Source organism: Acanthaster planci, linkage group LG11 (assembly GCF_054643075.1).
Source record: "Acanthaster planci isolate LZ-2023a linkage group LG11, COTS_SCS, whole genome shotgun sequence".
NCBI lineage: Eukaryota > Metazoa > Echinodermata > Asteroidea > Valvatida > Acanthasteridae > Acanthaster > Acanthaster planci.
The window spans coordinates 14280681-14298374 of record NC_141787.1 but is presented as its reverse complement, the minus strand read 5'-3'; the positions used below and the strand labels follow the sequence as shown (position 1 = coordinate 14298374).

General features: G+C 41.6%; 1 protein-coding gene across 4 annotated transcripts in view; it reads right to left on the bottom strand.

Moving 5' to 3' along the window:
• The window catches only part of dars2 (aspartyl-tRNA synthetase 2, mitochondrial), a 167953-nt gene that overhangs the window by 133480 nt on the left and 16779 nt on the right, over positions 1 to 17694 (bottom strand). For 2 of the 4 annotated variants that reach the window (XM_022229702.2, XM_022229697.2), the window contains exons 2-16: positions 16946 to 17115; positions 16211 to 16312; positions 14401 to 14499; positions 13890 to 14013; positions 12961 to 13079; positions 12538 to 12642; positions 11483 to 11623; positions 10652 to 10690; positions 9716 to 9817; positions 8083 to 8298; positions 7523 to 7577; positions 6907 to 7070; positions 6344 to 6454; positions 5560 to 5635; positions 2703 to 4118 (exon numbers count right to left, since the gene is read on the bottom strand). In XM_022229702.2, the coding sequence (XP_022085394.2) occupies positions 3937 to 4118; positions 5560 to 5635; positions 6344 to 6454; positions 6907 to 7070; positions 7523 to 7577; positions 8083 to 8298; positions 9716 to 9817; positions 10652 to 10690; positions 11483 to 11623; positions 12538 to 12642; positions 12961 to 13079; positions 13890 to 14013; positions 14401 to 14499; positions 16211 to 16312; positions 16946 to 17005 (1695 nt within the window). In that variant the 5' untranslated portion in view covers positions 17006 to 17115 and the 3' untranslated portion in view covers positions 2703 to 3936. Of the gene's footprint in view, positions 1 to 2702; positions 4119 to 5559; positions 5636 to 6343; positions 6455 to 6906; positions 7071 to 7522; positions 7578 to 8082; positions 8299 to 9715; positions 9818 to 10651; positions 10691 to 11482; positions 11624 to 12537; positions 12643 to 12960; positions 13080 to 13889; positions 14014 to 14400; positions 14500 to 16210; positions 16313 to 16945; positions 17116 to 17694 lie in introns of those variants that run through there. The other 2 variants (XM_087143670.1, XM_022229700.2) reach the window with 1 other exon arrangement.

Genomic DNA, 17694 nt, shown 5'->3' with positions numbered 1-17694 from the left:
CTTTGTTTCCCGATATTAATGTGCCTTGTTCTCTTAAATTAACTGTTGCAGATGAACAATTTTAATACAAAAATTAGCCAGAGAATCAGCCAGCTTCTGTTTATAACCTGGAAGTGGTCGAAATACTGTACCCACAAAAATGTCAATTCTTACACAAAAAAATGTAAAAGCTTCTCAAAATTCTTCACCAGTGACTCATAAACTCGTTAGCCCCCTTTTTGGCAGCCTCATTTCCTCAGACGGCAAACCACAAGCAATTTTCCTGATCTTTAGTGTCCCCCCAAACAGATCGAAAATAAATAAAAACAGAAGCTCTGAGCAGCCGACGAAAGGGGGGTGGACATTCCAGTCTCCTATACGGCAACGGAAGAACACATCCCACTTGTAGCACATGTCGCCCCAAACCAAAAACTAGGACCATCAATAAAAGTTGAGAAGCCACAAGTTGTCCTCACGGTCGTGAAGACGTTTTCCGGGGATCGTTTCAATGGACGACAGCGTAAACCACTTAACCATTATTAAATTTGAGCAGTCGTTTTCCGAAAGTTCAATGATCCCCTTCAGCTGTACTCGCCGACTGAAAACGTGCTTCTCGCTGTTCGTGTAAACAATTTTTTTTTTAGTAACTGTGACAGGTCACCGATCTTCGTTTCCCATTCAAAGTTTTGTTCCTATTTTTGATAACAATTGCCACAGGGGTGACGACGATTTCTAAACCCACGCAGTCGCACCGAAGAGCTGTAATTCTGAAAAGCCAATTGTGGGGAAAGACGAAAAAAGATTGATGTACACCTATTTTCAGCATCATAACGGAGAGGACGGTGAAACATACCGGTGCAGCCTGTGACGGAGTTGACTAGAATGGGGGGTCAACAGAGGTTGTGGTACTTCAAAGAAGTGACGTTTACATCAGCCACAATATTTTACAGCCTGTGCATGCTACTTCTCGGTAGCGACGGCATCCTCAATGTAACTTAACGGTATCTTCTCGTGAGTTACTTTCACGAACGTCATGATTTGCTGGCAACATTCCTTTTAATCAAACTGCAGTTCTGCCTGGGCGGATGTCCACATAGTTTAATCTTGATAAGAAAAACAGGGTAGTCCTGTCGAGAAGTTGAGTTGGTCAATGGGCGCGCGTTGGCTCAACGAACGAGTGGGCAAATGGGGTATGCTCCTTTGACGGCACAGTCGTGTTTACAAGTGGCTGCTAAAACTATGGTTGGCCATTGGTACAAAAGTAAAAAAAAAAAGAATAATTCGCAAAGTGTTAAAGTTCTCAAGCAGCTATCAGAATATCAGATAATACTAAATGAAAATATAACCCTATTTAAAATTAATGGGACGAATGCCAATTTTGAACGAATTTGTAGTACAATCGGAAACCAATCAAAAGGTGATATTTCTGCAAACTTTGGCCGCCAATAAACGGTCGACTGGTGCGAGTCGAGTTGGAAAACGGTCCGGCTGACTGACATTGGATAAGCCTAAGTAAGAGAAATATAAGCTACTGCTCATTACTTGAACGACGGGCACTGTTGTCTAGAACTTGGCACTGGAAATGGAAGAGAACCGACACTTGGTAATGGATTTTAAAGCCACCGACGGCAGAATGACCTCAAGCATGCCCAAACTTTCCATAGTTTTCAAGAACACTTGTCAAACTATTATTCACCACTTTTTTTTTACGGAAAACCCTGTTGCGTTCTCATCCCTGTCTGTTTGGAGTATGACTCACTAGGACACACAACTTTACTTCACATATAAGACACCCTTTAGTGTACGGAAAAACCTTTAACCTACACACGTGTCACGAAATATGTTGCCGGCAAATGAAATAAGATTTGTGAAGTGACATACCCGTGACAAGAAGGATGTGAACAAGGTCACAGAGATTTGGAACTAGTGAATAAAATTTTCCTGTGAATATGCACGAGGTCGCGAATAACCAGAGAGGACCACAACTTTCGAAAACGAATTCGTCACTGGAGGAACAATGTGGAAGTTTCTTTTAACACAGCTGAAAGGATGTGAATAGTCAACACAACTCGTGGCCTGACGTAAACAAAAGAATAGGAAAGCGAATTTAAGAACTCGCCAACGAGAGTTACCATATTTGGCCAGCATGAATGACAACACTGGCCACAGGTCGAGCGATTAGCAGCGATGACTTAGGAAGAACAATTTTCAGTTTCATACACAAGGAGGCTGGCAACAAGCGCAATTCGTCAGGCTCCTATTTAAAAACGAAAGCGGCAAACGGGGTGCACGCCGTATACCGGTGGGAAACATTGCAGGCTTATCTGGCATGCATCCGTGCGTGCTCGAATTTAATGCAAATCACGACTACGCCAAACGGGGCCACTGTGGTGATCGGTGGTCTTGAAATAACAAAATGTCCTGTGATATTTGAACGAATTTTCCAATTTTTTTTCCTGATAAGCTTTAAGTTTGTCGTGTCATTTTAGAGTATCTAACGGTTTGAAGTTGTTTTTAGATTGTGTTATTAGTATATCGTTTTGCTTTCTTTGGAGTGTACACCCTGCGTGTTTTGGTTCTCAAAACCGTGACCCGAGTTATTTGTATACATTCTTTTATTTTTAACGAAGAATGAATTTCTTTTACAAAGGAATCAAATTGATGAAAATAAAGCAAGAGAGAGAGAGAGAACAATATTACAAACAACACCAGGAATATACAACTCAACTTCTAAAAAAAGGCCATCCTTGTTTATTTGCAGCGCTAGGTGGGAACAAAAAAATGGTTCCCTAAAAACTTTCGTCAATGCAACGAGAATTCTTCAAATAATGAGTAATTGGGAAGTACCCTGTTAGCCCCGCTACAGGCGCAGCTTGTCGCCCCAAATTCGGGATAGACTGACACTGATGACCGAATAAAACCCAAACTCCTGGACAAAGGAGGTGACACAACTCCTGACTAAAAACGGCACCTGATGAGTGCACTGAGTAGCGGCTGACGATGCGGGGAACATTACATAAAAGCACGGCCTTGGACACTTCCTATTTCAGTCACTATTACCGAGGTAAGGAAGGAACTGGCTGTCCGTTATGGGTCCGGGATACCTTTGTGAGTCCAGGATAAGTTAAAGGCAGTTTAAGTTACAAATGTATTACCGTGTACTGATTCTGGAAACTCGTGCACTTTCAGAGTGTTTCAAAATGCTATTTCAACCGCAAAGTAGCGATGTTTCTCAAGTCATGGCTATATTTAAATAAATATCGGCCTAGTCAACAAATGGTTCCTGAAAAAAAAAACTACCACCGGGATGTATTTCCGGAGAATCCGTGTTACCTTTTGACACTCAAAGAACATTGAGCGTGTAGCAGATTATGACACTTGAACTATGAATCTGTTCGAATTTCTGCATTCTGTATTAAAGGGAGAAATGCTTACAGGACGACTTGGCCATGATATCTGGATTATTCTCGTTCGAGATCAGAAATCACATGAAATAAAGCTAATATTTCGAAATTAGTTTAATAACTTCACATTATTAAAGTAATTGCAAAAATGCAGGCAGACATTTCTTACAAAGGCATTACATTTCTTTTCCAACTCACTGATTCCCATTACTACAGTAATCAAATAGAAGGGTGCCTCTGGGCATGATTTCTGAATTGAGAGAGCACTGTTAACATCATGACTTTTGACATTCCGTTGTCGTGCTTGATGTGACGGCATTACGCCATCCATAAAAAGGTGCTTTCATGTTGTTCTGAAGCCATAGTGAAATGCATCAGAACAAAAGAGATGGAACAACTGGTCCTGGTCAGCTGACACTAGTTCGTTACTTTCCACAAATTGATGAGGCATTCAGACGAACAAAAAAAACTGTGTTAATGCAATGTGTAGCAGCGATTGCATCAACACGACAATTGCTCACACGGTGACTTCACCCGCACGAGGGGATCGTGATCAACCAGACAGACCACTTCCTTTGGGGACGGCAATCCCAACGTGGTACCTAGCCAGGTCTGTATCCACCACACCAGAGGGGGCTCCACTCATCAGATCATTACCTTCCATGGTTTTGGGAAAGGCGATGACGTCACGAATGGAAGGCTCCCCGCACAGAATGGATATGAGGCGATCGAGACCTGAAAATTTAACATCTGGATTTTAGGACTCAGACTTTTTTTGGGTGGAGGTTAATGTAGCTGTAAGTTCGTAAGATGTGGAGTAAAAGGTTTTAAAAGCCAAAAAACAACTTGTGAAACTGTAGAGGATAATTACTTCTATTAATGCGTCCTGTATTCCGGTGTCGTGCTTGTTACTAAAAAAAAAATACTAAACATGCATTTCTGGGGAAAAAGTACATGATGTGCTTGGTTGCCTTCAAGGGTAGAGCAGATTTCACTTGCTCACAGTAGTTCCGTTTGTGTTTACACAAAGCACACTAACTCCATGACAAGTGAGGATCCACGTAGGTTAAAGTCAAAGTCACAAGGCTCAGATGACAGGAAATGGATCGGTTGTAAAAAAAATTCATGCGAACATTCGAGACCAGCCAAACAGACTACTACTAGGCTAGTACTCCACTACAATTTCTTCACAAAGAAAACACGGCTATTCATCTGGAGTGAATGCAACTAACACAAAGGTTAGCGGGGTCAGCCTGTACAAAATCAGCGACAGCATTAGGCAGCTACATGAGACCAGGGGTTACATATTAAGAGTTGCAAGCCTCGTACCACACAGAAACAATCAGACACCAAAACATTCTGTTCAAGCTAAATGCCCAGTTAATTTTCAAAAAAATTCCACTTCACGCAGAGTCACTAAACTGTTTAAAAACAACACAAGGTATGACACATAGATCGCTACGACCAGTAAGCGCTTATGTACGTGTTCTTCTATACAATGCAGGAGTACAACCTTTAAAGGGCAAGAGTATTGAATTATTCAAAGACATCCAAAGTTATACTCATCTCAAATGTATGCAAACAATCAGGCATTTCTTACAGATTAAATGTACTTAAGAAACCCTCCTTGGGACATTCAATAATGTCTAATCTTTCCTGGGCAACTGATGGCGCAGTTGCTGTTCTTCTGTTCAAACAGCAAGTCCAGAAATTACACCCAGAAAACATTACTGAGAAACAGGCTGCTCGCTGGCTGCTCGCTCGCTACACAACAACGAATCACCAAAGAACAGGAAATTTGGGCCAGCGAAGTCTGAAAATATCTAGCAGATAACAATGAGGTGCTGATGCTGGGATCCCATCAGAATATATTTTGAAGGTTTGAATTTAAAAAAATTCCACCGAGGAGACCCGCCAACAAGAGCCTCAAACTAGATCTTTGTACAAGCTTACTACAGATGCTCTGATTTCCATTAACATCCCCACCTGCAGCGATGCGATTGTGGCGAACGTGAAGGTTACACAGGTGAATTCTGTTCTTGCGGCAGTTCTTACGCAGTGACACCTTACTTCCAAGTTCCACTCACCCGTAAATAAAGCATGTCAATCGGCCCAAAGAGAAGCCACGGTGAAACATTACGAGTGAGAGTAAGATTCCATGAAGTGATTGACTTACCCAAAGCAATACCTCCGTGGGGCGGACATCCAGACTGCAAGGCGTCCAACAGATGTGTCAAGCAAGAAGAATCCTCCTATTGCCAAACAGTAGACAGATGTAGGCTGTTATTGTTAGCATTAACCACACCTAATGCACCAAGTTATGAAAGTCTGCAGTGTAGGGGCAGGGGGGGTGAACCAGGGTGTTTTTTTTGGGGGGGGGGTTTCTGGACATTTTTGTTCATCCAAGGGGGGGGTACTACATGCAGTTGTGGGCACTGGTGAAGCCATTTTTATAACGATCTCTGTTTTGTCCTTAACCGTGTGCACAAAATAAGACCCCTAAATAATTGATTTTTTTTAGGGGGGAGGTAGGTTCCCAATAATGAGCAGGAGAATGGGGTTTGACCCCCGACACTGCCCCCTGGATCCACACCTGGGGTGAGGGACTGAAAGTACATAATTTAGCCCATGCTCTACCCAGCCTATGTGAGGCGAAACATGAAGTCATTGCAGACAGGGTTCTATGCATTCTTGTAGCAGAAAGTCCGCGTTTAATGCATGCCACGTTTCAAGGCACATCAATCCCCATGTAGCCGGTGGGATCTATGTTCCTTGATGAAACCAGACTTTCACAAATGTATGGAAGCTATGGCTGCATCCGAATCTGTTGTCTAGAGCTAGGTCTAAGTCTTCGCTCCATTGGAAATGCGTGGAGACGCGTAGACAATAGACCTAGCCGTAGCTCTGGAAGCCTGTTTCGGACACGGCCTATGCTAAGGGAAAGAAATCAGAATGCATACCTTGAGAACTTTCTCCAAAACATATTCCTGTAGCTCGGCATTGTGGATTCGGATAGATCCCCCGCCAATCTCTGCACCGTTCAGTACTAGATCGTAATGTTGACCCTTGACCTTGAAAGGCAGAGAGAGGGTACACTTGAGCTAGGTGTTGTACACTGTCTATGTTTATGAGCCACAAACTTACTGGATTGGTCGATTTTCTTGAGGAACGACTGGAAAAGATCTTTACTCATACTAACATAAAATGAAATGATTACATACACAATCACACTTTCCTGATTCTGAATCTCTGAATAAACACACGATAAAAAACAACGATCAGCAGCCAACAAATCAGTAATTAATCATGCAATCTGGAAATCAAAACTTTACAATCATAATCCCCTGGGCATTTTGACTGGAAGAAAACTGACGGCAAAGTTTTAAGGCGCACCAAGTTCCAAGTAGAATTACAGGAGCAAAACTCAACCCTCGTCAGTTCCTACCAAATCCTACTAAACCACATGGTGGATTTTGACAGATCTGGAACAGACAGGCTCAGAGGTATTTCAGGGGGTTTTTACCTCCAGAGGAGAGGTGTATATCAGGTCGGAATGCTCGGGCACCGGGGCCGTGAATGGGTGGTGGGAGGACTCCAATTCCCCGTCCCTTCCCTCGCTGGGGAGAAATAGCGGGAAGTCCTCCACCCACAAGAAACTGTAATGGTTTGGGTCCCTCACGGGCACTCCTGGATATAAGCAGAGGAAAAAAAAAATTTGATTAATCTTGATCCAAATATCTTCAAAATACGGTGCAGCTGATGCGCGTCATGAACATTTTAAGTCCAAACCGCAGATGCACGTGGCAAACTGCAGGAAGTGTGTCACTTGAGAGACACCCACAGAGCTCCATAATCTCCAAAGAAAGAGCAGACTTTTATCGCTGGGAAAACTGATCCAGAGCTACTTTTTAAAAAGGAAATCTAAACTTGAATTTCCACTGATGAAATTCGGTTCATATCATCATTCATTTATTTCTCAATCATTCCACCCATCTGCAAGAAAGAAATTCTGCACCAAAATCAAGCAGTTCTAACCGTTAACGACTGAGTGATGAAGTCATCTTTGCTGAAGATGAACGTGAAAAGAAACAGTTGTCAAAACTGGAAAAGGCCAAGTTTTCTTCACACATTGCTCCTACCTCTAGATTCCAAGATATCGGCACAAACAAGTCGTACATGTCCTAGCACTTTGGTCTGCAAAGACAACAAAATGGAGACAGCAAGTTACATCAAAGTGAAATTTCTGGAGGTTTCTCTAAAAACAATTAATAGTGTGAATGGTTATTCACGTAATTTGATGGTTCTTTTTACTTTCTCATAGGAGAAATATGTGGAATTTTCTTTAATTTTTATTTACTTTCACCGTAAAACTGCGCAATCTCAAATTGTGTGGCATAATTGACTTGCATGGTCTTTGCATACACGCAGAACGCCTGCAAGAACCCGCTCGTAACCACCCGTCTTTCTTTTCGCCGATTGGGGTGCATTTGAGCTCGGGGCGGATTCCAACTTATGTGAGTGGACGGCTCATTTCAAATTATACAGCAACAGCTTATAACAGGCTTTTGTCTGCTAAGTGGAAATGTGCCAGTTACCGACCAAGCACGGTCTGTGATATTTTGTCTGTTTAACCAGGGTAGCCCTACATGGGCCGACTACTGCCCGACACGGATGTTTGTCTGATTAAGAGAGGACGTACCACAGTACTGCGATTGCCTGCAGCGAGGAACAACACGTCTCCCCTGGATGCATCCATAACCTTGGCCATTTCCAGCCTGCTGGTTTCGGGGAGGTGCTTGGCAATCGCAGATTTCCAGGTGTCCTCGTCTTTGCACTGCATGCATAAGACGCCGTATGGGAAATACTTTTTAGATTCATTCTGGAGCCGAGTGAAGTCGTAGTTGGAGAGGTGCTCCTACGTTATTGCAGGGCAGAAAAAGGAAAAAGGGTTTTGGATGTCAGACTCACATCACATTTACCTGCCTAGGGCTGAAATCAACCATCATATTTAACCATCACGTAAGCCTCAAGTTAGCGGCTTCATCAATTTCCTATAGACTTATGCGCTATATCCAGCCACAGCAGAGAAATTTCCGACACAGCCTAAAGCTGCATCCAAATCTGTTGTCTAGAGCTAGGTCTTCTTCGCTCCATTGGAAATATGCAAAGATGTGCAGACAATAGACCTAGCCGTAGCTCTGAAAGCTCGTTTTGGACACAGCCTAATATTCATCAAATGTTAGGCACTGGCTCATCCTTGGCGGGAATGGAAGACAGAACAGGGAGAGCAAACCTTTGCAATAATATTGAATGTAAATATTCAAAGGATGAATGCTTTTTAACTATGGTGAATCTCGCTACGTATACTTTCTGACATCCAATCTTCCCCAATTCACATGAAGCAAAACCAAAGCCTTTATTGCACACAATGTCTTTCATCAGGAGGGGAAACTCAAAGTGGACCTGGCCTGCATGGTTTACCATTCCACACAAGTTATGTCAAAGAAATCATGTGTATAAACTTACACACAATGCATGCAACCAAATCTTTGTCTGCAATGCAACGTGCAAGTATTCCCAAAGGCATATCAAAATACCACCACAGGCCACTTTGCCCTGAATTTGTCCGATCACCGAGACGGGCCAACTTGCTAGTCGAGTGCAAGGTGTTGTTATTAGATTACATGTGGGAGGGCAATTGGGGTCGCATTTCAGATTGGGAGGAATAAACTCAATCTGCTTTCATTTCATTTACTGGGAAAATGGCTTGTGTGATCTTCCTGCGCTTTCAGAGCATGTTTTGGGCAAGAATGTTGAAGTAGATAATTGAACTTTGGGGAAGCCAACAATGATATTTAGGCAACACTTTTTTTATTTGTTGGATAACCTATTTACAAGGAGGCAATGCTGGAGGATGGAATAAAATTGAAAATAAAGATTAAATCCCAATCAAGGTCAGCCATTTATCTGTCGCAGTGGGCAGGTGAAAGAGGAAACTACCAACAGACCAGTAAAACTTAAATGAAATTGGAAATTTCTGGCCATTAATGGTAAATTTCAAATTCTTTTTTGCACGGCACAAGCACCGTAAAAAGTACAAATTCAGCAGAAAAAAATAAATTTGACTAAATTTGAACTTTTCCCCTCAATTCCTACATCGAAAAATGCATTCCTTTCGGAAAGCGTTAGCGTCCACCTCTGACATCAAATCATGCCTTTCATTAATACAGGGTTCTAACAAGTGCAACCTTGGAAACAGCAGTCCTGGAGGTCATGAAATTTTTGAAATAGCAAAGTGTCATAAAGAAAACTATTATTGAAATTGAACGTACCAGGGCACCTTTACAATTGACTGCTCTTATTGTAAATTCATCCTCTTCTGAGTTGAATATGGAAGGACCGCATCCCTTGAGAACAGTCGTCACATCCTTTATCTGAAAATATCAAAAAGCAAAGAATTCAGTGATTGGATTTCACAGCTGTACTTAGGTGAAAAATTAAGATGTAGCCAACAAAATGGAAACTGAATTTTTAGAACAGTTGGGAAAATAAAATGCAAGTACATGTATTTAACAGGTTTTTGCGTAAAAAATCACGTAAAATCCGGGGCAGGACCGAGAGAACAAAAAAGGTAAGGCCGCAAGAGGGCGCTAGTCAGAATTGTTGATGCACGGCCACGTACAGCACACATGGAACTGCGAAAACACAATACATGCAGCTGATAAGAACAGAATCAGTGTGACTGAACAAAGGAAAGGAACCAGCGCCAGGTGAGAGTAGGGCAAGAACTTGACCTCTGCTTCAGCTGGTTCCACTCGATGAAGCGGGAAGAGCCAAAGTGGTATCCGTTCAAATACAAAGCAAACAAAGGAGGAAGTCATCTATAAGATGACAGCAAACCATTCAAGATGCATCAGAATTTGACAGTACAGCTTTTCTCGGTAAACAGTTTTTTTGCTGGGAGGGTTACAGGGGACAAAAACCAGCCTCAGTACTGCTCCAGATCTTTTTCTTGAAATCACTAATTAATGGTGTTGCTCGCTGTTAACGGTTTCGGGGGATTTATTTCAATCTTCTGTTTGTTGGTATTTCAACAGAAATTTGATGAGCAGATTGAGGTTACCAGCTTAGATATCCTCCACTGTACATCTCTAGCAAATGTTTCCCCGCCAATTTTGGCCAAGCACAATTTGTTATAAGTGGTGTTTTCTGGTCAACAATTCTCTGAAACTGGGCTGGTGAAGATTAAATGACCTGGAATGTCTCACCTTCCAGTTGAATCTTGTGTCTGGTTTATCTGAGCCATACTAGGGGAAATAGATCAGAAAGAGCGGAAGAAACCTGGAAATTATATTCATCACAGATTAAATAACAAATCACAAAATCTATACACTTCAAAACCTAAAAAAAAATAATAAAGCACAAACACAAATATGAAATTGTTCTGTTCTATTCCAGGAAGCCCAGGCTGTGAATCACTTCTTTGAAAACTCCCCCACTGAAAGGCGGACACTGACCTGTCAAATTAAGAGGATATCAGGCAATCTGATATGTGGAATTATTTCTACCTAGTACATTGACCTGGTAGTCCAAAAGGCTTGATCAGAAATGGGAACTCAAGGAGGATAGGTTTCCGAAATAACTGTGTATGTACTTGTTACATTTTCAAAGGAACCAAGGAATATTGATGATAACACTGACTTCCACAATTTCACCACATTACCAGGTTCAGGAAATAATTCAAGAGCTCATATTTCTAATTTTCCAGCAATTGTAACCAAAGTTTACAGTCCACTCTGATTGGGATATTTACTGAGAAATCATGCCCAGATGCTTCATACCTTTGAATCTGAATCGGAATCATATAGTCAGCAAAGCCTCCATTAGGAAACATCACACCAACTTGAATCTTTGATCTTTCATCTTCCACCACTGATCCCAGACAGTCATTTCAAAAGCTTGTGAACTATACCTCTATACACCAGAGTGCAGTGAACCATCTTCAATCATGAAAATACTCTGACCCTAGCCCGAGTCAATTTTTGCGCATGCTTAACCATCCTTTGAAAGTCCTACTCCAACTCTGACTCCCAACACACCTCAGCCATTGCCTGCGAATAGTTCATCCTTGGGAAAGGCGTGCTTAACTTCGGCTTATCACGAGGCCACGAATACTCCAGAAGTTGTTCGATCATTGCATAGATGCCGTCCTTGTTGACAAAAGACATTTCAATGTCTACCTGAAAAATGGGTGAACAGACAGGTACAGTGGATACTGTGTTCTCACACGACCGCACCACAATCAACATTATCAGTAATTCCCTGTAATGGCTTTCCATGCTGAGGTTATAAATGCACTTTTAATACAGGATTCACAATATAGTGCACCACTGAGAGGTTGCCATGGAAAGGCCATTTTTCAGAGTGCATTGTGGGAAATGATCCATGAATTCTATTCATCAGCTTTGCCCGGGGAAATTAAATTATTCCCCGACGTTTGTTTGTCAGAGAAGAAGATTCCTTAGCGTATTTTGAGAACCAGTTTTAATGCAAAGCCTTTTTTTTTTTACTTGGAAAGTCCTAATCTATCAAAAACTTCCCCGAGCTGCGTATTAGCATACGCTAATGCGAATCATAGCAAGCCATGCTTTTGTCAACCATAAAAGTTGAAAAAATAGCCTCTCCGTGGCAACCTCTTGGTGGCGCACTACGCTCTGATCTTATTTTTAGCCTTGAATTACAGTATTTTTAGTCTTACACTTGAGTCCATCCAAACTAAGTACACAAAGTTGGTCACATCCAACGGGAAATATGTAAGCAATAGCTAGGAAATCATGTCTTGTTGTAATTCATTAGGACAGCTTGCAACTCGACAAGAGAGTGAATGACTTGTGGGTGACTTACGAGGACCTGACCATGAAGCAGCACTATGTCTACTTACCCTGAGAATGTTTATTTGGCATAAACTGTTTCTTCAAGTGTTCATGACAAGTTCCACAACTTTTTCCAGTTTCAAATCCCGCCAGGCAAAGAGCGCCGTCTTTACAAACAAATGGCCGGTGTTTCTCAGTGTTTCCTGCTCTTTAAAAGCCACTTGGTTTTGAAACCCCTCGGTCATGAGTTTTGGCTCCCAGACCCGTAAAAAGAATCTCACCTGTGTAAATTCTGGTTGTCTGTCTGCTCTGCTGCCTTCGTCCCTGTAGCACCTGGCAATCTGGAAGTAGCGGTCAATACCTCCCACCATCAACAACTGTTTGAACTGTGGAGGCCAAAGTGAGATGAGTGAAACTATCGGCCATCAATAACCTGGCCATGAGACAAAGGTCTGTAGCTTGGCTTCAGTGTTTTGCCTTCAGCGTGTACTATGAGGGGACCGAAATGAACTTTGGGGGATTATTTTCCTTATGTATTTTTGGTCATTGTAATTACGTCAATGTATTCTAAGAAGATTCTTTGTATCTGAAGTATTTTATTGTTTGTATTTGATTTTCACCTATGTTGACTTGATGCAATTCAATCTTTGATTGCCACATCTTTGTCTTAACAATAAATCATTTATCTCTCTAGCTAAATTGACCTGCTGAGGACTTTGCGGCAAAGTATAAAATTTGCCCCGATGGCGTGTTGGCACCAGAAATTCTTTGGCTCCGCCTGGCGTTTTTCGGAATAAAGAAGGAGTCTCCACATCAACAAAACCTGGGGGGGGGGAAAGATAAAAGAAACCAAAGTGGGTAATGAAAACCGAGTTGGGATGACTGGTAACGTTAACAGACATGAAGAACGAGGTGCAAGGATTGAGCAGGCCCACACCTGAAGTTTTACCTCAAAATGCCACAAATACACCAGTCAGTTATTCTGCATTGCTACGGCTAAAAAACTTAACCTCTTCACTGGACATGTTTGCTTAGAACCTTCCTTAATGGTCACGAGTAAATTTCTATTAGTGCTCCTTGCCAGAAACATACAACTCATTTCGAGGAATGTAGATCCGCTTTACCTTCCACCATCTTGCTAAATCTGGGATTGCAATGGTTTACGAATCTTGTAGTTGGGTTTGATGGATTTCCCGTAAGGCCTCTGAAAAAATTTAATCCCGAACTTTCTCAGACTAGACTATCTGAAATATAACAGGTCGACGTCATCAACCTACTTGGATTAAATGAGGATGGGTGGTTTTTCTTGGATCTCAACTTGCAAAGATCCTAGAAAATCCACCTGGAGGTTTTGGAAGAATTCAGAAGACCAAGGAAGGGTAGACTACGGTCACTCTCACTTTACATGAGGTTTGGTGCTCCTTCAAAGTTTAAGTACCGAGAATGTGCTATTGGTTTCCTATACAGTGGAAAATTTTGAAGGATCCAGGGGGGTTCCTCATGACAACACCTTGGGATAAACATTAAGTTAGCCCCACAGAACAAAAGAGTTTTAAAGTGAAACTTGGGAACTTTTATTTAAATGAAAGAAAGTTAGATTCATCCGTTATGATTGAGGCCATGTTGTCCTTACCATGCTGATTACAGAGGAATTCCCTCATTCTCATGATGATTGTGGAGCGTAACCGGAGATTCCGTTGCATTCTACTACTCCTCAGATCAAGGTAACGATACTGCATCCTCAGTGATTCCTTAGCCTGCGAAATGACCAAGTGAGTCAACCGTTATACAGAAGCAAATCATTCAAGAAGGCTTCCCCTTATGCGGACACAAATTCTTTGTCCGAAAATCTTTTGGGGTTGTGCCTCTACCAAGAGCAAAAGGGCAACAAATTTGAGGCAAAAAAGCAGCAGGGCAAGCATTGCTCCAGATAATTTTCAGATCTTTAATACAAACAATAGAGTTTCCTTTCAACGATTTCAGGGGATTTATGCTTATTCCTTTGATGCTAAATACTGTGTTGGATTTAAACCCACGGTGTCAAGAAGCACCTTTTGAAGACACTTTGTTATGAAAGTGTTAAATGTCAAAATTGATTTTTTTTTTTTCTTCAGATTTGACAACAAATTAATTTGTTTCATTACCTGCTGGAAACTATTAATGTGTATGGGAAGTTTGTCTTTGCTGGGGTTTAACACTTTGATATCACTAGCCACAACTTCAATGTCACCAGTGGGCATTTTCTGAAAGAAATCAAAATGCAGAAATCAGTAAACTTTACTCACAGCAGCCCTAACCCCTTGGGGTTTGAGGTAAATCACAGAATCTTGGAGTGAAAGTGATTTAACTCATTAAAAGGATCAACGCATCGTTGATCAACTTCAAATCAGTGGAAATTCAAATGAGAGTTGAACATAAAACTGCCCTGTTAGCCGAAACTCATTCCAAAACAGATCGATACAAAAAATATTTCCGAGTTTAAAAACATATCTGATATGCGCTTGTCCTAATCCTTTGTGCTTTACAATTCACCACACTGTACTATAATTCCATAATACTTGTCAATACTTTGTTAGATCACTGTGGCACAATCCATACCAAAATAGAACCAAAAAATATCAAATATTACACGAGTCAATATCATCCTCATCTAATGCTACACTCAAACAATCATAATGTGTCCTCAGGCAACACGATAGATACAATGTAGATATACTTAAGGATAGATACACTTTACTATGAATGAATCATTCAATGATACTTTTCAATACTTTGCTATAGAAAAAGCACTACAGCACAACTATAGCACAAGCTATTTCAAAATCCAACCAAAAAGTATGGTAGGAAATATCACTAGCAAGCAATCTGAGTGCAATATCATTGCACGGCCCTCCTATTTTTTAGAAATCCCTTCACAAAATCTATTCACTTGTGTAGACAGCTGAAGAGGGAAGGTTGATGCATACTCAGACATTCATAATGTGTCCCAAGGCAATAAGAATAGATAGCATCACACTTTCCATCCAGATTCACATGCAGCGATGCGTGCAAAATTGCAAATGTAACCCTTTAATAAGATCATCAATATGGGCCAGTTGCTCTGGCAAGTGGTTAACATCAGACTGCGGAGGACATCCAGTGCTTTGGTGCACTTGCTTGAAGGTCCCAAGGGATGGTATACCTATTTCACCCCTTGGAGCAAGATGAGAATCTCTGCCAAAAATTAATGATGGACAGCAGTTGGCTTGGTTGTGATAACTCATGAAAAGAGCATTTGACTGGATACAAAGCAGTAAAGCACGTCTTTTAAACCCTTTTTTCCCCCAAAAAATGCTTGTACGGTTAAAATTTGTGGCGAGCTAAAGCAAATCACAGAGGAAGGACACAGGAGTTTGAACTGCCCAGACTGTAACATCTGGCAAATTACCGCTTTCTGGAATGCCTGGTATGTCCATAGCCAGAGTGTAGCGAACACTTGCTACGCACCATCTGTTCATAACCATGAAACCCTTTTGTACCATATGATTGCCGCTGCAACTTGTCGATGGTAATCTGCATCCTTAAAACTTTGTGTACTGAGGTATAGGAAATTGAATATTCATGCCTTTGTTGGTGCTTGGTGCGGGCAGTAATCAGGAATTTTTGGAATGTTTTCTATTATTCGTCTCACTCGGCGGCGACCATCATTGAACATTTTAAAGTGCCTGAGTTAAAACTCCTTCTGTATCCTTCTTCTATGAGCAAATCAATGCCTGGGAATGTAATGGATAAGATTTACAAGACAACACCACCACTGGTCATTCAGTCTAATAGCCAAGTCAAAAGTCATTCAATTGAACTGTGAAATAGCATTCCTTTGTCGTTGTTCGACAAAGTTTTCATACTTCAGACTGTTCTTAGAGAGGACTTGTGATGGAACTTGCTAAAGGACTCCTGCTTAACACGTTAACATACCGGGTTGCTCAGGCCCTCTGGCCTAAACTGCACCATGCCTTGCACCATGATGACCGATTCTAAATGGACTTTTTCCAAAGTCTCCATTTTGGGAAGTGATTCCTGCAACCAGAAAAGGACACAACAACAGTTGAATTACTGACTGGCAAAATTGCACATTTCAAAAGATTTATGAATAACTGATCAGGGAATTTAAACCAGGGCCCAATTTCATGGCGCTGCTTCACAGTCTGCAAAAAAATAGCCTTAAGCACCACTTCATGGCCATACTTGGCATGGATAGTTGAGCTTAAGGTTGTTCATGCATAGAGTTTTCAATGGTTTGTCCACTAGGCAATTTTTTTTCTCTAAGGTAACTATGCCTGTTGCCGAGCTTATTGCTTAACAGTCTCCATGAAATACACTGAGCCTAACTGTAAAATGGTGTGCTTAGTGGCATCATCGACTTGGGCCGGGCCCTGGTTGTTACAAGCCAACTGGATTTGAATCTGGATAAACACATCAAACGAACTCTCAGTGTGGGATATACAGGTTGCAAAAATTGTGCCCCTACTGGACTTTTCTCCTCACACCCTACTACACATAGCAAATGTTACAAATATTTGCTCATTTACTTATTTAGTCAACAGAATTCATCAATCAAATGCAGCCTTTCACATGCAGCAGGGCTGATTTTATCCAAGCACATGCAGATTTATTGTTGGTGTTTTAACTGTTGAATGCCGGCCTACACACCTCATCTTTCTTTGGCAGCACGACTTGTGTGACACCAAAGGCGTCCCTCAAGGTCAGCATGAAGTCAAAGCGTTTATGCTGAATCCATCCACACAGCTTCACTGACTGGCCCACCTGTGCTGCCGATAGCTCCCCACACGAGTGTGTCCTCCAGGAAAAGCTGTTGGGATCTGAAAGGACAGATTCCGACACTGTTTAACCTCAATATCTGCCCGCTGGCTGGTTGCACAGAGAAACTCCCAAATCCAGATTCATCCATGTGCAACAAACCAGTGGCATACATTTTTTGAGCACCAACAAAATTGGAACGTAAAGGGCAATAATAGTTGATATCCCCTAAATGTGGTGTGACTATTTATAATTTTACAACGCACGCCTTTATTTTACCGCCAGAGCCTTCCATGTCTTGCTCGAGCAAATATTTACCGATATCCCTTTTCGTAATCTTACAATTTACCTAACCATCTACAATATTGGCAGGAAACTAGTGTGAATGTTTGTTGTGAGGTGTGTATGGGACTGTAGTACGGAAAAAAGGCAAAAATGTAAAGAGTTTCCCACACAGTTGGCACTAACGTTACCCAAAAGTGATATAGGCAGGCCTACATCAGCTATCAGAAAGTGATAGCATGTCCTAAAACATCAAACTTAGCAGTGAAACTGTTGAAGTATTTACTTTGAAAACACTTAGGCCCTAGAATTTTTCAGATAAGTCTCAAAGGGTCTGTGCAAAGAGACTGAGTGTCAAG